Here is a 20,678-nt window from a genome sequence, read left to right on the forward strand (position 1 = left end):
TGCGTTCCCAAACATGAACCCACCCCCCCACTCCCCTCCCCTAATAATGTCTTTTAAACATACACTGGGTTTTAAAAATCTTAAATTCTTCACGACCATTATGATCTCTGAAGTATGTTTATTTGCCAGTTTCAACATATATTCAGTTCAGTATAAATGTCCCTAAAAAGAGTAATAAAATATTAAAGTAGTCCAATATCTTATTTGATAGATTAATAAAGTTAATTCCAGAGACATTAAGGGCTGGACCCAAGAAGGTACAGCTGATCTCAGGGCTGGGAGAACTTCTATTCTTTAAAGAAAATATTGGAAATTTGGTTCTGAATCCATTCTTAAGCCAACTTCTTATTCTGCATGTAGTTCATCCCAATTTAATAACATCACTTGTTTTACAGATAACAAATCTTGGTAAATTATAAACTAGAAGCTTTGAGGTCAGTTGGGCCCAGGTTTGAATGTTGATTCTGCCTCTTAAAGTAAAAGATAACTGTGGCCTTGGGTTGAGCCTAGTACCAGCATACAGTCAATGATTAATATTGGTTGGTAAAACACAAATTAATATTGTAAACAGTATTGGGCTTTCCTTATTCATATTTTTTAGTAAGAACAGAGCAGAATATAAATATGCCCAAGAGTGGATTGTTTATGCCTAAAATCTAAAAGACACTGGAGAGAAAATATTAACACTTTTGAGACAAAAGCTGGGGATAGACATTAAAGGACAGTCCAAATGAATGATTATATAATTTGGGAGGGATGTAGATTATCATTCATTTAGAAGTTATAACACACTTTGAGTGTCTTACACTCTAAAAATGAATAGACTGATCAAATGGGAGGCTTTCCTGGTACAAACATTGCAATATTAGAAAGATTTGTCTTTGGGCTCCATTTCAGTATATTTTTCCATTTGCTGTGCAGATACCTGGGCCAGTCAGACGATATCTTATTCTTTTTCTGGGAAGAATGCCAGATATTTCAACACACTATTTTCAGTAGCTTCGTGGCACCTCAGCTAAGACTTTCAGCTGGCCTAGTTGGTCATAATGTGATAGAAGGACATCACTATAATAGCAAAGAAAGAGAACACACACTCAATGTCCACACTTGGTTAATTATGGCTAATTTAGTTACAGTACATCCAGGGAATGTCATGCAGCCCTTAAAAGAATAAAAGATCTATCTGTGCTACTATGGAAAGACATCAGTAATAAATGTCCTGGGGTCTAGGGCCACTCCTCTCGGTCCCAACCTCAGCTGCAGCTATGGAGACAGTTTCCATGCAAGCTGAAGGCTACCCAACTCAAGTAACAGCTGCAGTTTCAAGCTCTCTTCCAGAGCTTTTGTCAAAGCTGAGAAGCTTTCTCAGCCCTCCCAGAGCAGACCAGAAGAGCAGGAGAATTAACCTCTTGAGGCAACCCTTAGCAAACGGGGTTGCCTTCTGTGTTTTAGAGGGACAATTCTGAAGTGTGTCAGCCCAAAGATCCTGGTTTTTATTGGTTTGCCCTCCTCTATAATATTCTTCCTAATATTTCATTCCAGCTCCTTGGAATTGAAAGAAAGAAAGAGAGAAAGGGAGGGAGGAAGAAAGAAGAAAAGAAAGAAAGGGAGAGAGACAGAAAGGGAGGGAAGGAAAGAGGGAGGAAAAAGGAAAAGACACAACTACTTATGCCCATGTCTTTTACTCAGATTCTTTTGGGGGGAAACCCAAATCTCAATAAATTCTCCCAAATTTCTGAAAAAAATCAAGATGATGTTCACTGGAAGAAGGTGTGAATCAAGTTGCATAATTGGATACATGGTTGTTCCCATTTGTGTGGAAAAAAAAACACAACAAAACTGTGATATGCATATATGATTATATATACTTAGAAATAAGATAAAAGCTATGGAGGGAATCACACCACACTGTGACAGTGTTGCCTCTGAGACAGAGATAGTTAAAGAAAAAGGAGAAGGAGACTTGCCATTTAATTTTTATACACTTCTGTATTATTTCAACATTCAAAGAATGTTACTTTTGTAATTAAAAAATAAGTTAAGGCGGAGGAAGTAGTAGTTTCCGTGTTCTTGAAGCATCTAGCTTCCCCTTCAAGCCATAAAGTGTATTGTAGAAAAAGGAGTAACCACGCAGACATACGACCACTTCTCTTTAAGACACAACTGCTGAAAATCCCAACCCAAACCATTTTCACAGAAAAATCACACACTAGATAAAAATTCTTTTGGAAATACCCATCTACTGCAAGGTGAATTAACTTCCTCAGATTTTGTCTAGAGGCCTCCAGTGTAATAGAGAATATCTTTTTTTTTTTTCAAACTGAACTGCTTTAATAGTAGGTTAAACTTTATAAGAAACTGATGAACAATTCTCTGAAATGGTTGCATCATTTTGAGTTGTTTTTATTTAAGCTGTCCTGATTGGTTTTCTTATGAATTTTACTCTGACAACTAATGATATTTGAGTATCTTTTCACTTGGTCATTCCTATATCTCCTTGAAAGTCTTACCAAGATTCATGGGGTCTCAAAGACTCAGACACAACTGAGTGACTGAACTGAACTGAACTGATTGAAAATAAGTACTTCCCTGGTGGTTCAGACGATAAAGAATCTGTCTGCAATGCAGGAGATGCGGGTTCAATCCCTGGGTCAGGAAGATCCCCTGGAGAAGCAAATGGCAACCCATTCCAGTATTCTTGCCTGGAGAATCCCATGGACAGAGGAGCCTGGTGGGCTATGGTCCATGGGGTCACAGAGTCAGACATGACTGAGTGACTAATACTTTTACTTTTCACATTGAAAGAGAACATAACTTTATTTTTCCACAAAAACATGATGCATTTGCCAAACCTGAATGGAAAGGACTCCTCAGCTGGACTCTAATGCTACCTGGGCTTGATTTGAGTTCATCTATCTAGGTTCAACTCCTGGCTCTGCTACTTACAAGCTGTATGACCCTGTATGACCTTTGTGAAGGTAAAAAACCTACCTTTGAGTGATACAATATGTTTTAAGCAACTAGCGTAAAGCTTTGCACATAGAAAGCTGGTAATAAATATTAACAAATATTATTTTATAACTGCCTGTAACTAGGTGAGAGAACAAGGCATTACACTTGTGGTTCAGAAGAAGACAATGAAGAGCTGTGCCTAGAGAGAAAAAGGAATGAGTTGAAGACTCCAAGGTAAGAGAGTGAAACAAAGTGAAAAACCTGAGTCAGTTCCAGGCTACCTTGGAAGAGAATCAGGAAAGCAGAGTAGAAAAGGCAATTCTAGAAATGGATGAGCTGAAGACCAAGTTGGAACCAAAATGAAAAACCAAGGGTGATGGTAAGATAACAGCAAGTCAGGTTTTAGGAGTCCCAGTCAAGTAGTTAGGACTCAGAAATCCAGGAGAAGGTGCATTAACAGCTTCCCTGCATAAAAAATAAAAATAATAATTCCTCTGAGGTAGTTCAACGTTTACTGCTATTGAAGGCACCAAACTCCAGTAGCTTTGAGACCATAACAATTGCTACATCAAGGCATTTCATTTCATTTCATTTAGGTAACATAATTGAGTTAGAAAACATTTAGGGGAAAAAAATGTTTCGTAGAAAAGGGATTAGAAATCTTCACTCTGCATATTAAATACAAAAATCCAGCCACGGTATTACATTTGAGTGGGTAAATAAATTTATTAACCAAACTGAGAATATTCAAATTGTATATAGACCAGGCTTCTCAATTTTCTGTGATGAAGGGCCAGATTTTCTTTGATGCTTTGTTTTCCCAGTCAATTCTGGAACATTATATAGCCTAATTATATGTCAGGCTACATAACTATAGGTGTTAGGTATGTGCTATGAGTAGTATGCTGGAGAAGGCAATGGCACCCCACTCTAGTACTCTTGCCTGGAAAATCCCACGGATGGAGGAGCCTGGTAGGCTGCAGTCCATGGGGTAGCTAAGAGTCAGGCACGACTGAGCAACTTCACTTTCACTTTTCACTTTCATGCATTGGAGAAGGAAATGGCAACCCACTCCAGTGTTCTTGCCTAGAGAATCCCAGGGACAGAGGAGCCTAGTGGGCTGCCATCTATGGGGTTGCACAGATTTGGACATGACTGAAGCAACTTAGCAGCAGGAGCAGCATAAGTAGTATGCAGCTCATAACACATGCAACTCACCAAGTGAATTCAGCACCTCCTAAAGTTGTCTCTCCTCTGTTCAAACAATAGAGTCCACTGATCACGTGCTTGATGTCCCAGAAATGTCACTTTATAAAAAAATGTCTAAATTTTAGACTAGTTGTAGACTAATACTATACAGATTGGCACCAGTCTTTAGACCAACACTTGGAGACCTACTCTGGAGAGTTTTAAGCCAAATAATTGGGTCAAGCATAAGAGGTAGGAAAATCCAGAATTTTGAGGTATGTTGACCTTCAGTTCAAGAGGGCTAGCCAAATGCTTGTGTTTCTTCTTACTCCCAACATCAAGCAAGAATGATAGAAGAAATACAAACATAAAAATGATTTCAAGGCAAACATGGAAAGGAAAGGGGTATATTGTTAGACCTCCCAAAAGTGAGAAATTATTGGAAGATACAAAGCAGACTGATAGTGAAACCTACTAAGTCTAAAAGACAACAGAAAAGACACCCCCACCCCAAATTAGTTTCTCAATAGAACCTTGGAATGCCTCAAGATTAGAGAAAATAGGATGAGGGAGAAAGAGTGAGGTTTGAACTTGGTAATTTACTAATAGTGGTTAGCGAATAGTATTGATTACCTACAGCACTCATTTTCTCTTTCTTCCTAATGGAATCCCCATTTTGTTTCACTCCTCCTCCAAATAGGGCATATACCTCTGGGAAGACCAACCCTTTCAGTTTCAAGGGTAGGAGGCTTTGGTCTAAGGGCAGTCTCATGTCTCAGGTTTAGGCATAAGTATGTAACTAAGATATGGCCAATAAGACAAGTGGATATTTGCCAGACTGAAAAGTATGCAGACCTGACTATCAAAAATACACAACCTACAACGAAAGGTTAGGATGAGATTAACATTGTATATAGAAAAAAACTGAGAAACCAACAGAATCTGGGCCTTTGATGACACTGTTGAACTTCCCAATCAACCAGTTCTGAAGCCCATCTGAAGTATACTGCTCTGAGAGACAGTATACTTCCTTATTGTTTAAGCCAGTTTCATTTGATTGTTCTATATTTGCAGCTGAAAGCATTCTCATATTATATGAATGATAACAGCTATCTAATTCTTTTTTTCTCAGAGTAAGTGACTATGGCCTTTGCTCAAGAGTAGTTTCCGAAGATAGAGACTCCCAGAAAAGATGCTAGTCCCTGAGAAATGCAACAGTGATCCAGCAAAGTAATGGCTTGTGTTTCTGTACCCAGAAGAGAAAATATTGAAAATTCCAATAGATATTACTACCTTATACCTCCAAAACCAGTGGATCTAGAGAAAATGTTTACAAATCGCATATCTCATAAGGGATTAACATGCAGAGTATATAAAGAACTTCTACAACTCAACAACAAAAAACATAAGCAACCCAACTCAAAACTGGGCAAAGGACTTAAAATAGATATTTCTCCAAAGAAGATATACAAATAGCCAAAAGGCACATGAAAAACACTCTAAATTACTAGTCATTAGAGAAGAGCAAATTAAAATCACAATGAAATACTACTTCACACACACGAGGATGACTATAAGAAAGAAAATAATAAATGGAAAATAACAAGTGTTAGTGAGGATGTGAAGATACTGGCACCCTGGTGCACTGTCAGTAGAAATGTAAAACACAGGTGCAGCTACCGTGGAAAACTATAGCTGTTCCTCAGAAATTTAACAGAGTTACCATACGGTTTAGTAATTCCACTTCTGGGTATATACTCAAAAGAAGAGAAAGCAATTAGATAACTAATAAGAACCTGCTGTATAGCACAGGGAACTCCACTCAATACTCTGTAATGGCCTATATGAAAAAAGGCTCAAAGGAAAAAAAAAGGAGTGCATATATGTATATACCTGTATAACTGATTCACTTTGTTATATATACCTGAAAGTAACACAACATTGTAAATCGACTATATTCCAAAAAAATTTTTAAAATAAGTGAAAGCAAACATTTGAACAAATATTTACACACCAGTGTTCACAGCAATATTATTTACAATAGCCAAGGTGGAAACAAACAAAATGTCAGTCAACAGATAACTGAATAAACAAAATGTGTTATAGACACACAATGGAAGATGATTCAGCCTTAAATTAAAAAAGAAAGGAAATTATGATATATGCTACAACATGGATGAATATTGAAAGTGAAAGTCATTCAGTCATGTCTGACCCTTTGTGACCCCATGGACTGTAGCCTGCCAGGCTCCTCTGTCAGTGGGATTCTCCAGGCAAAAATACTGGAATGGGGAGCTGTTCCCTTCTCCAGGGGATCCTCCCAACCCAGGAATCGAACCAGGGTCTCCTGCATTGCAGGTGGATTCTTTACCAGCTGAGCTACCAGGGAAGCCCCAAACATTATGCTAAATGAAATAAGCCAGATAGAAAAGGACAAATACTGTACAATCCAATTTATATAAAGTACCTAGAAGAGGCAAATTCATACAGAAATAAAGTATCACAGAGGTTACCAGGGTCTCAGGAAGAAGAGACTAACAAGTTGGGTACAGAGTTTCTGTAGGGGATATTTTCTAAAGTTCTGGAAATGAATAGTGGTGATGGTTCCACAATATAGTGAATATACTTAATATCACTTGATTGTACATTTCAAAATGACTAAAAAGGTAAATTTTACTTTATGCTTATTTTACCACAATTCAAACAACAAGCAAACAAATCATGGATCCAGGGTTCCTGTTAAAGAATTTGAAGTTACTATAAGCTAAAAAAGGAATAAGGAAAAACACACTCGTTACCAGTATAGATTAAACAGGGAGAATATTAACTGTAATTCATATACCCAGAAATTGGGTGATACAAAGAACACAATGCTATAAAAAGTAAAAAAAGAATACATAGAAATTAAATATATCACTGCCAAAATTAAAAACTTCACATTGGGCTGAATAGCTGAATGGAGTCAGCCGAGGAGTGAATGGGTGAACTGGCAGAGAAAGCAGAGGGATTTTCCCAGAATGCACTGCAACGAGGTAAAGAGAAAAAAGTATAATAGAAAAGTTTAAAGACATGGGAGATACACCCACAAGTCCCATTGTCAGGATAATAAGAGTCTGAGAAAATGAGGAGAGATGGAGGAAAGTAGAGAAATAATCAAAGAACTTAGAGTAGGAAATTTCCCTTAGTAGACACTTGAGTCTTCAGGTTGAAAGAAGGGTACACCAAGTACCAGTCAGGAGGGGAAAAACACATTTAGACTATTTTGGAAAGATGTATGAGTTCTAAGAAAAAGCGAAAGTGAAAAGCCTCCTGTTAGAGACAGGAAAGGAAAAGGATACCTATAAAGGGCTGAAAACAAAATTTACACCAGAACTCTTATTTGCCATGGTGGATGCCAGAAGACAATGGCACACTTTCTTCTAAATTCTGAGAGGAGAAACTTTTGAACCCCAAATTATATACTTAGCCAAACAATCACTCAAATATAACAGGCAAAAGAAAGGCATTTTTATATATGAAGGAACTCATAAAGTTTACAGTCCATGAACTTTGATCAAAATAATTATCTGAAGACCAATGAAAAAATGAACACCAAAAAAGGCCATAAAAAAACTGATTATAGTTTGAAGTTATAGTTACTGATTTGAAGTTATAGTTACTTCAAAATGGTTGTTCATAGAATGCTCCTGAGACCTGTGGTTGATGCTGTGCTGTGTTGTCAGATGGCCCTTCAGGAAAATAGGACTCATGGCTTCACCTGCTGGGAGTCCCTCCAGGGGGCAGCCCTCATTGTCAGGCCTCACCTGAAGTCACATCCCCTCCCTGGGTGGCCCTTACCCGATGACTGATCTACCCAAAGGTATAACGCCCAGTCTTTTCTCTGTAACTCAAACAGCTCTGAAAAGTCCTCCACCTTCATAGTCCCCCAGGTCAGGCTAAGGTTTCCCCAGGCCTGCATCACTGACTTTTTCCTCTGCCTTGTCCTGCTCCTTTTCCCTTCTCTTTTCCCCAGTTCTTGATCCCAAGAGCACTCCCTAATAAACTTCTCTGTTTCAGTGACTACCTCCTGGGGAGCCTGACCTGTATCAAATAATTAGAAATTATTGTTACTACAAGAAATAGAAATTAAATAAATAAAATAAAGGTAATATTCCAAATGAATTTAACAAAATACTGTATAGGAGGTAGTGGGAGTAGAGAATGAGGGGAGCCTCAAGGTCAAAGAAGTGAAAGCATTCCAAGAGTCTGCTGCTGCTGCTGCTGCTGCTGCTGCTAAGTCGCTTCAGTTGTGTCCGACTCTGTGCAACCCCATGGATGGCAGCCCACCCGGCTCCCCGTCCCTGGGATTCTCCAGGCAAGAACACTGGAGTGGGTTGCCATTTCCTTCTCCAATGCATGAAAGTGAAAAGTGAAAGTGAAGTTGCTCAGTCGTGTCTGACTCAGCGACCCCATGGACTGCAGCCTACCAGGCTCCTCCATCCATGGGATTTTCCAGGCAAGAGTCTGGCCTTCTTCAAAAGGGAAATGTTTACATTTACTGGGCTACCCTGGTGTCTCAGAAAGTAAAGAATCTGCCAACAATGAGGGAAATCTGGGTTCTATCCCTGGGTTGGGAAGATCCCCCAAAGAAGGGAACGGTTCCTGACTCTACCCAGCTCCAGTATTCTTGCCTGGAATACTGCCGGGGACAGAAGAACCTGGCAGGCGAACAGCCAATGGGGTCACAAAAAGTCAGACGACTGAGTGACTAATACTGTACTTTACATTTACTAATTGATCCTCAATACCCATCTAAACCTATGCTTAACTCTGTTTTTTCAGAAATGCAAAGATAAGCTTTCAAAGTACTACAGCAGTAGGTCTCTTAAACTTTAACTGGCATATATATAATCTGGCTGGCTTATTTTAAAATGTAGTTTCCCAGACATTAATCTCCAAAAACTCTGATTTCATGGGCATGCCGCCTGAGGCAGGAACTAGCAGTTTAACAAACAAGCTGCCTGGTAGCCCTGATGCAGCTGGTATGAGGACACACTTTGAGAAACACTATGCTAGAGAATAAAAAGGAACTAATATTCAACCTGGGGGGGTCCAGTGGCTAAGTCTCCATATTCCTAATGCAGCAGCCCAGGTTTAATCCCTGGTCAGGGAACTGGATCCCACATGTGACAACTAAGAGTTTGAAAGCTGCAGTTAAAGATCCTGCCTTCCCAACGAAGATCAGAGATCCCACGTGCCATAAATAAGATTCAGTGCAGCCAAAACATATAAATAAATATTTTTAAAAAATTCAACCAATCCATTACAAATGTAAGGGGAGATTCTTTTTAAGAGGAGGACTTTTCTAGTGGCACAGTAGATAAGAATCCACCTGTCAATGCAGGGGACACAGGTTCAATCCCTGGGCTAAGATGATTCCATACACTGCAGAGGAACTAAAGCCCATGCAGCATAACTACTAAGCCCCGATGCAACTACTGAAGCCCATGTGCCTAGAGCCTATGCTCCACAACCAGAGAAGTCGCTGTGAGTAAAAGCCCATGCACCACAACAGGTGGAGAAGGAAATGGCAACCCACTCCAGGGTTCTTGCCTGGAGAATCCAGGGATGGCGGAGCCTGCTGGGCTGCCATCTATGGGGTCACACAGAGTCGGACACGACTGAAGCAACTTAGCAGCAGCAGTGTCAATAGCACCACAACAGGAGCGGCCAGCGGCAGCTGCGCTGCGCAGGAGCGGCGATCCGGGGCTGTGCCGGCGCAGGAGCCGCAGCAAGCAGCAGAGAGGAGATACCCCACGTCCAAGGCAAGAGACACCCAAGTAAGATGGCAGGTGTGGAGAGAGGGCGGGGCGCAGGAGCAGCTAGAGGCGGCTGGGTGGTACCGGAGCAGCGAGCAGCAGAGAGGCCAGCAGTGGCTGCAGCACGGGAGCAGCTAGTGGCAGTTGGGCGGCGCAGGAGCAGTGAGCGGCAGAGAGGAGATACCCCACGTCCAAGGTAAGAGACACCCAAGTAAGACAGTAGGCGCTGAGAGAGGGCATCAGAGGGCAGGCAGACTGAAAGCACAATCAGACAACTAGCCAATCTGATCACATGGACCACAGCCTTGTCTAACTCAGTGAAACTAGGCCATGCTGTGTGGGGCCACCCAAGAGGAACAGGTCATGGTGGAGAGGGCTGACAGAATGTGGTCCACTGGAGAAGGGAATGGCAAACCACTTCAGTATTCTTGCCTTGAGAACCCCATGAACAGTATGAAAACACAAAAAGACAGGACACTGAAAGATGAACTCCCTAGGTCTGTAGGTGCCCAATATGATACTGGAGATCAGTGGAGAAACATGTGAAGAGCAATATCGCATAGGAACCTGGAATGTCAGGTCCATGAACCGAGGCAAATTGGAAATGGTCACACAAGAGATGGCAAGAGTGAACATCGACATTCTAGGAATCAGTGAACTAAAATGGACTGGAATGGGTGAATTTAACTCAGATGACCATTATATTTACTACTGCAGGCAGGAATCCCTTAAAAGAAATGGAGCAGCCATCATAGTCAACAAAAGAGTCTGAAATGCAGTACTTGGATGCAATCTCAAAAACGACAAAATGATCTCTGTTCATTTCCAAGGCAAACCATTCAATATCACAGTAATCCAAGTCTATGCCCCGACCAGTAACACTGAAGAATCTGAAGTTGAATGGTTCTATGAAGACCTACAAGACCTTTTAGAACTAACACCCCCAAAAGATGTCCTTTTCATTACAGGGGACTGGAATGCAAAAGTAGGAAGTCAGGGAACACCTGGAGTAACAGGCAAATTTGGACGTGGAGTACAGAATAAAGTAGGGCAAAAGCTAATAGGGTTTTGTCAAGAGAACGCACTGGTCATAGCAAACACCCTCTTCCAACAACACAAGAGAAGACTCTACATATGGACATCACCAGATGGCCAATGCCAAAATCAGACTGATTATATTCTCTGAAGCCAAAGATGGAGAAGCTCTATACAGTCAGCAAAAACAAGACCGGGAGCTGACTGTGGCTCAGATCACGAACTCCTTATTGCTAAATTCAGACTTGAATTTAAGAAAGTGGGGAAAACCACTAAAGCATTCAGCTATGACCTAAGCTAAATCCTTTATGATTATACAGTGGAAGTGAGAAATAGATTTAAGGGACTAGATCTGATAGATAGAGTGCCTGGTGAACTATGGACAGAGGTTCATGACACTGTACAGGAGACAGAGATCAAGACCATCCCCAAGAAAAAGAAATGCAAAAAAGCAAAATGGTCTGAAGAGTACCAGGGTCCAGCCCCGGTGGATCCAGGGAATTTGAAGGTGGGGACGGCGTCAGCGTCTTTGGAAAAATACATATTTAATTACAGATATATAGAGAGATTAGAAATGGATAGTGTAGTAGGAGAATTAGTGGAGAAAAGAGGCTGAATTTCAGCCAGAGAAACGGGAGCAGGAAAGAAGCGACATGGTGGAATCAGTCTTTCCGGAAACTGATCTGATTTCTTTATTTTGGGGTTTGCTTATATACTTTTGTTACACATAGGGATGAATACAGAGTCACACGGGGGTCTTAGGGATATTACATCATCTTCTGGCCATGAGTGAGACCTGCTGACATTCTATGATCCTTTCTTTCTGATAACCAAAAACCTTATTTCTTAAACCAGGTACCACCCTCCAGATAAAGTTGCATTCCTATAGGGTGAGGGTGTAGTGAGTTACAATCAAGAAAGGAATTTATTTAACCCAAGGTTAACAGGATTAATCTTAAAGGTTAATACTTATTTCTCCTATATGTTTAAAGGTTAATACTTATTTCTCCTATATGTTAGTTATATTCATTATACGGGCAGGGAATATGCAGATTTAGCAGCAAACATCAGCCCAACAAATGAAAATCCATTTACCAATGTTCCCCTTAAGATCTATTTAGTCTTAAGATAGTGATAAAGTTACATTTTTACATAACAAGGACACAGTGATTTATAACAAAGCAGTGATCTATTACAAAAGAGAAAATCCATTAACTCAAAAAGTCTAGTATTGTTAACATCAAAAACTACTATATTTCCTTTTCTATATTCCAAATACATTGATTAATATATTCCTAGATGCCTAAGGATGTGAGGCAATCATTGACTCAACAATGAGAAAAGCCCTATGCTAGTTAAGACTCTCAAAATACTCCAAAACTCTCTGTGCTGTTTATGGTTAAGAGGTAGTAAACAATCATGTGGCAGGAGTATGGATAATCCTGTCACACAAGCTAGTCTGTCAGCAGAGAGGTTTGACCTGAGACATCCTTGTCCCACCCAGAGCAGGGAATTAGCAGCAATCATTGACACAATAAATGAAAAACCCTTCACCGATATAATTCCTAACCAACCCATTATACTGATAATTTCTAACTCCCCAAAAGAATTTGCCTTTAGTAAGTCTAAAACATCTCGTGCCTCTCAGATTGGGAGGCTGTAAACAATCACATGTGGCCAGACGAACCTATACAGGTGGGTTAGATAATCTTCAGAGGAGTTCCGAAACACTCTTGTCATGCCCAGGAATTTTTATTGCCTTGGAGCTGCACGTTTACTCCTTCTCCAAGAGAAATGGTTATGGGGGAGAGTCCCCCGTAAAGTCAGAGGTGTAGGCGAGAGCATAAAACAGACTCTGGTTTTGGGGTAGATGCTCGGGAACAGGGGGTTTCCTGAGGCTTGATCACACCTTTGCGTATGCCAAGGCTCCTTCCTCATGACCTTTGCCATGGGCAGAGTTCCTCACGCTGGCCCCCAACAGAAGAGGCCTTATAAATAGCTGTGAAAAGAAGAGAAGTGAAAAGCAAAGGAGAAAAGGAAAGATATGCCCATTTGAATGCAGTCCAAAGAATAGCAAGAAGAGATAAAGCCTTTCTCAGTGATCAATGCAAAGAAATAGAGGAAAACAACAGAATAGGAAAGACTAGAGATCTATTCAAGAAAATTAGAGATACCAAGGGAACATTTCATGCAAAGATGGGCTCGATAAAGGACAGAAATGGTATGGATCTGACAGAAGCAGAAGATATGATATTAAGAAGAGGTGGCAAGAATACACAGAAGAACTGTACAAAAAAGATATTCATGACCCAGTTAATCACGATGCTGTGATCACTCACCTAGAGCAAGACATCCTGGAATGTGAAGTCAAGTGGGCCTTAGAAAGCATCACTACAAACAAAGCTATCGGAGGTAATGGAATTCCAGTTGAACTATTTCAAATCCTGGAAGATGTTGCTGTGAAAGTGCTGCACTCAATACGTCAGCAAATTTGGAAAACTTAGCAGGACTGGAAAAGGTCAGTTTTCATTCCAACTCCAAAGAAAAGCAATGCCAAAGAATGCTCAAATTACTGCACAATTGCACTCATCTCACATGCTAGTAAAGTAATGCTCAAAATTCTCCAAGCCAGGTTTCAGCAATACATGAACTGTGAACTTCCAGATGTTCAAGCCGCTTTTAGAAAAGGCACAGGAACCAGAGATCAAATTGCCAACATCTGCTGGATCATGGAAAAAGCAAGAGAGTTCCAGAAAAACATCTATTTCTGCTTTATTGACTATGCCAAAGCCTTTGACTGTGGATCACAATAAACTGTGGAAAATTCTGAAAGAGATGAGAATACCAGACCATGGAGAAAGCAATGGCACCCCACTCCAGTACTCTTGCCTGGAAAATCCCATGGATGGAGGAGCCTGGTGGACTGCAGTCCAAGGGGTCGCTAAGAGTCAGACACGACTGAGCGACTTCCCTTTCACTTTTCACTTTTATGTATTGGAGAAGGAAATGGCAACCCACTCCAGTGTTCTTGCCTGGAGAATCCCAGGGATGGAGGAGCCTGGTGAGCTGCCATCTATAGGGTCACACAGAGTCAGACACGACTGAAGTGACTTAGCAGCAGCAGCAGCAGCAGCAGCAGACCTGCCTCTTAAGAAACCTATATGCAGGTCAGGAAGCAACAGTTAGAACTGGACACGGAACAACAGATTGGTTCCAAATAGGAAAAGGAGTATGTCAAGGCTGTATATTGTCACCCTGCTTATTCAACTTAAATGCAGAGTACATCAAGAGAAACGCTGGGCTGGAAGAAGCACAAGCTGGAATCAAGATTGCTGGGAGAAATATCAGTAACCTCAGATATGCAGATGCCACCACCCTTATGGCAGAAAGTGAAGAAGAACAAAAGAGCCTCTTGATGAAAGTGAAAGAGGAGAGTGAAAAAGTTGGCTTAAAGTTCAACATTCAGAAAATGAAGATCATGGCATCTGGTCCCATCACTTCATGGCAAATAGATATTTTGGGGGGCTCCAAAATCACTGCAGATGGTGATTGCAGCCATGAAATTAAAAGACGCTTACTCCTTGGCAGGAAATTTATGACCAAGCTAGACAGCATATTAAAAAACAGAGACATTACTTTGTCAACAAAGGTCTGTCTAGTCAAGGCTATGGTTTTTCCAGTAGTCATGTATGGGTGTGAGAGTTGAACTATAAAGAAAGCTGGGTGCTGAAGTGCCGGGGTCCAGCCCCGGTGGATCCAGGGTAATTCAAAGTGGGGATGGAGTTGGCGATTAGGAAAGAATTATTTAATTAGAGATACGGAGATAGATTAGAAAAGAATAGTGTAGTGGAGGAAACAGTGCAGAAAAGATGCTGAATAACTTGGTTTACGTGGAAAACCAATAAAACCCCGAGATCAGGGGTTTGCATCGCCTACGTGGGCCACAGGCATCTTCCTGGTCTCCCGGAGGAGCAGAGACACAAAGTGCCTCCCCGTTCAGATCTTAGAAGCCCAGGCAAAATTAGTAGGCTTGGTGAGCCTCCGCGCTCCAGATGGGAATTCAGCCAGAAAAGAAGAGAACAAGAAAAGATGACACGAGGGAAACCAGTCTTTTCAGGAACTGGTCCATTTCTTTTTTTTCCAGGGCTGCTTTTATACTTTAAGTCATACATAGAGATAAATGGAAAATACACAGTCACGTGGGGTCAGCAGTCCTGACCCTTATTGAAACCACGCTTTCTTTCTGCATTCCTTCCGATATACAAAGTTCTCAGGTGATTTACATCATCTTCTGGCCAAGAGGCCTGCTAACATTTTATGACCCTTTCTGATGATGATTAGTCAACCAGAAAACTTATTTTCTCCAAAGGTGATTTTTCTTAAGTCAGGCACCACCCTCTGAAGGCACCAGATAAAGTTGCAAAGGTGCAATGGGCTATAATCAAGAAAAGAATTTACTTAGCCTAAGGTCTAACATGATTAATATCAAGGTTAATACTTATTTCTCCTATATGCTAGTTATATCAATTAGTGTGTATAAGGGGCAAGGGATATGGAGGCTTATTGAGCAAATATTGGCTCAACAATGAAACCCTCCACTGTTATAATTTCTAACTAACCCACTAATACTATACTAATAATTTTCTAACTTCTCAAAAGAATCTGTATTTAGAAAATTTATGGCATCTCGTGCCTCTCACAGTTGGGAGGCTGTGAACAATCACATGTGGCTGGATAAACCTGTCAGGCAGGCTAGAGAGCCATCAGAGGAGCTTGTGGACTGAAACACTCTTGTGACGCCCAGGAGATTTATTAACTGGAGCTCTAAGTTAGCTCCTTTTCAGAGAGAGGTGGTGGGGGATAGCCGCCCGTAATGTCAGAAGCGTAGGTGAAAGCATAATGCAGTAAGGTAGGCAGACTCTGGTTTTGGGGGTAGATGCTCGAGAAAGTCCAGGGGGACCCCTGAGGCCTGATCCCGCCTTTGCATACGTCAGGCCTCCTTCCTCATGACCTTTGCCACGGGCGGGATTCCTCACGCTGGCTCCTGGCACTGAAGAATTGTTGCTTTTGAACTGTGGTGTTGGAGAAGACTCTTGAGAGTCTCTTGGACTGCAAGGAGATCCAACCAGTCCATCCTAAAGGAGATCAGTCCTGGATGTTCATTGGAAGGACTGATGTTGAAGCTGAAACTCCAATACTTTGGCCACCTGATGTGAAGAGTTGACTCACTGGAAAAGACCCTGATGCTGGGAAAGATTGAGGGCAGGAGGAGAAGGGAACGACAGAAGATGAGATGGTTGGATGGCATCACCAACTCAATGGACATGAGTTTGGGTGGGCTCCGGGAGTTGGTGATGGACAGTGAGGCCTGGTGTGATGAGGTTCACTGGGGTCGCAAAGAGTCGGACACAACTGATCAACTGAACTGAACTGAACTGCACCACAACAAAGAGCAGCCCCCATTCTTTACAAATGGGGAAAGCCCACACGTAGGAACAAAGACCAAGTGCAACAAAAATTTATTTAGTTAATTTTTAAAAATTAAAAAGAAAGAAAACAAATACTAAACAAGATGTCAGGAACAAGAACAATCATATCATTAATCAGAATGTGACTGGGATCTGTTAGGATAGATCTGGACATTTCTGAATTTACCTAAGATGAGGCTCACCTGGAGAAGTGACAGAGGCAGGCCCCAGCAAATGGGAATCCCAGGCAGATTTCAAACACTGCCTCTGAGCAACAGTGACATGACAAATGGCAGAGATCAAGCCCCAAGCCTCTGGACTGGGAGCACTGACTCTAAGAGCCTAGACTACCAGAGAGCTAACCCTAAGGAGTATCAAATAGTGAGAACTCACACAAAGGAAACCACTTGAATATGAGACCAGGCATCACCCAACCACCAGTAGCACCCTGTGCAGGATGCCTCATCTACACAACAAAGAAAACAAAAATACAAACCCAATCATCAGCAGACAGGATTACCACCTCACTCAGCCTTGTCCATTAGAGGAAATACAAACAAACAAACAAAAACTCAGCACAAATTTCACAAAACTCACAAGAACCACTGGACCAACCTTCAGTTCAGTTCAGGTCAGTTCAGTCGCTCAGTCGTGTCTGACTCTGTGCGTCCCCATAAATCGCAGCACGCCAGGCCTCCCTGTCCATCACCAACTCCTGGAGTTCACTCAGACTCACATCCATCGAGTCAGTGATGCTATCCAGCCATCTCATCCTGGGTTGTCCCCTTCTTCTCCTGCCCCCAATCCCTCCCAGCATCAGAGTCTTCCAATGAGTCAACTCTTCGCATGAGGTGGCCAAAGTACTGGAGTTTCAGCTCCAGCATCATTCCTTCCAAAGAAATCCCAGGGCTGATCTCCTTCAGAATGGACTGGTTGGGTCTCCTTGCAGTCCAAGGAACTCTCAAGAGTCTTCTCCAACATCACAGTTCAAAAGCATCAATTCTTCGGTGCTCAGCCTTCTTCACAGTCCAACTCTCACATCCATACATGACCACAGGAAAAACCATAGCCTTGACTAGACAGACCTTAGTCAGCAAAGTAGTGTCTCTGCTTTCGAATACACTATCTAGGTTGCTCATAACTTTTCTTCCAAGGAGTAAACGTCTCTTAATTTCATGGCTGCAATCACCATCTGCAGTGATTTTGGAGCCCCAGAAAAGAAAGTCTGACCCTGTTTCCACTGTTTCCCCATCTATTTCCCATGAAGTGATGGGACCGGATGCCATGATCTTCGTTTCCTGAATGTTGAGCTTTAAGCCAAGTTTTTCACTCTCCTCTTTCACTTTCATCAAGAGGCTTTTTAGTTCTTCTTCACTTTCTGCCATACGGGTGGTGTCATCTGCATATCTGAGGTTATTGATATTTCTCCCGGCAATCTTGATTCCAGGTTGTGTTTCTTCCAGCCCGGCGTTTCTAATAATGTACTCTGTATATAAGTTAAATAAGCAGGGTGACGATATACAGGCTTGATGTACTCCTTTTCCTATTTGGAACCAGTCTGTTGTTCCACGTCCAGTTCTAACTGTTGCTTCCTGACCTGCATACAGATTTCTCAAGAGGCAGGTCAGGTGGTCTGGTATTCCCATCTCTTTCAGAATTTTCCACAGTTTCTTGTGATCCACACAGTCAAAGGCTTTGGCATAGTCAATAAAGCAGAAATAGATGTTTTTCTGGAACTCTCTTGCTTTTTCCATGATCCAGTGGAATTTGGCAATTTGATCTCTGGTTCCTCTGCCTTGAGGGCAGAAACCAAAAGGAAGAAAGAATGCAACCTTCTTCAAGGAAAGAATTCGACTTTCCTTGTAGCCTGGGAAAAGGAGACCTCAAACACAATATGTTAAAAGAAAAATAATGAAAAGGCAAGAAATACTGAACAAATGAAGGAACAAACTAGAAACACAGAAGTCCAAATAAATGAAGGGGAAATAGGCAAACTACCTGAAAAAGATTTCAGAATAATGATAGTAAAAATGATTAAAAAAAAAAAATCTTGAAAACAAAATGGAGAAAATGCAAGAATCAATTAACAAAGATCTAGAAGAATTAAACATACAGAGACAAACAACATAATTACTTAAATTAAAAAAACTCCAGAAGGAATTAATAGCAGAATATCTGAAGCAAAAGAACAAATCAGTGAGCTGGAAGATAAAATGGTGGAAATAACTTCTGAAGAGCAGAATAAAGTAAAAAGAATGAAAAGAACTGAAGACCATCTTAGAGACTTCTAGGACCATATCAAATGCACTAACATTCGAATTATAGGGGTCACAGAAGAAGAGAAAAAGAAAGTATATGAGAAAATTTTTGAAGTGATTATAGTTGAAAATTTCCACAACATGGAAAAGGAAATAGTCAATCAAGTCCAAGAGGCACAGAGTCTCATACAGGATAAATCCATGGAGAAACACACCAAGACACATACTAATCAAACTAACAAAGACTAAACACAAAGAAAGAATATTAAAAGCAGCAAGGAAGAAGCAACAAGTAACATACAAGGGAAACACCATACCCTTAACAGCTGGTCTTTCAGCAGAAACTCTGCAGGCCAGAAGGGAATGGCAGGATATATTTAAAGTACTAAAAGGGAAAAACCTACAACCAAGATTACTGTAACTGGCAAGGATCTCATTCAAAATTGATGGAGAAATAAAAAGCTTTGCAGACAAACAGAAGTTAAAAGAATCAAGTACGACCAAACCAGCTTTACAACAAATGTTAAAGGGACTTACATACTTAAGAAATACAAGAGAAGTAAAAAGATCTATAAAATCAACCCCAAACATTTAAGAGAATGGCAATAGGAACATATATATCAATAATGACTTTATTTTTTAATATAAATTTATTTTAATTGGAGGCTAATTACTTTACAATATTGTATTGGTTTTTTTTTTTTTTTCACTTGGATTTATCTTTAATTACAAAGACTTTTCCAATCACATCACATAGCAATCATTTTATCCACTGCTCTGTTTGGCTGCCAATCTCTTGTCTCTCTCCTCAGCAATGGTAAGGCGAATACCCTTTCCACGGGGAAGAGAGATCCATGGTTTGTTGCCTTTGCCAATAACAAAAATGTTCGAGAGCCGAGTGGCAAAGTTGTTGCCGTTTGCATCTTTCACATGAACTACATCAAAAGAACCTGGATGTCTCTCCCGGTTTGTAATCACACCAGTTTTTCCCAGGTTAGCACCTCCAGTCACCATGCACAGGTTACCAGTGTCAAATTTGATGAAATTAGTAATCTTGCCAGTCTCCAAGTCAATCTGAATGGTATCATTCACCTTGATGAGGGGATCAGGGTAACGGATGGTACGAGCATCATGGGTTACCAGATGAGGGATTCCTTTTGTCCCCACAAATATCTTTCTTACTTTGCACAATTTATACTTGGCCTCCTCAGGTGTAATACGATGAACAGCAAAGCGACCCTTGGTGTCATAGATCAAACGAAAATTCTCTCCAGTCTTATCAATGCTGATAACATCCATAAAACCAGCAGGGTAGGTTATATCTGTGTGGACTTTGCCATCAATCTTAATGAAACGCTGCATGCAAATCTTCTTTACTTCATCTCCAGTTAGGGCATACTTAAGTCTATTCCTTAGGAAAATGATTAGGGGGAGACATTCCCTTAGCTTGTGGGGGCCGGTAGATGGACGAGGGGCAAACACACCAGTCAGTTTATCCAGCATCCAATGTTTTGGAGCTGCTACGCGTTTCAGGTGCTTCTTGGGACCCCGAGCCATGGCTGCGCTAGGCACGAAAAGAGAATTGTATTGGTTTTGCCATACATCAACATGAATCTGCCACGGGTATACACGTGTTCCCCATCCTGAGCCCTTCCTCGAACCTTCCTCCCCGTACCATCCCTCTGGGTCCTCCCAGTGCACCAGCCCCAAGCATCCTGTATCCTGCATTGAACCTGGACTGGGGATTTGTTTCATATATGATATTATACATGTTTCAATGCCATTCTCCCAAATCATCTCACTCTCGCCCTCTCCCACAGAGTCCAAAATATTGTTCTATACATCTGTGTCTCTTTTACTGTCTCACATACAGGGTTATCATTAACCATCTTTCTAAATTCCACATATATGAGTTAGTATACTGTATTGGTGTTTTTCTTTCTGGCTTACTTCACTCTGTATAATAGGCTCCAGTTTCA

At 41.1% G+C, this 20,678-nt stretch overlaps 1 protein-coding gene across 1 annotated transcript; it reads right to left on the bottom strand.

Annotated features, from left to right (window-relative positions):
- Positions 1-19,405: 19,405 nt before the first annotated feature.
- On the bottom strand, positions 19,406-20,273 carry LOC120865482 (40S ribosomal protein S4, X isoform-like). The gene has a single exon (XM_040242839.1). The coding sequence runs from the start codon at positions 20,254-20,256 to the stop codon at positions 19,465-19,467; it is 792 nt and encodes a 263-aa protein (XP_040098773.1). The 5' UTR covers positions 20,257-20,273; the 3' UTR covers positions 19,406-19,464.
- Positions 20,274-20,678: the final 405 nt, after the last annotated feature.

Source organism: Oryx dammah, unplaced genomic scaffold (assembly GCF_014754425.2).
Source record: "Oryx dammah isolate SB20612 unplaced genomic scaffold, SCBI_Odam_1.1 HiC_scaffold_1, whole genome shotgun sequence".
In the NCBI taxonomy this organism is placed as follows: Eukaryota; Metazoa; Chordata; class Mammalia; order Artiodactyla; family Bovidae; genus Oryx; species Oryx dammah.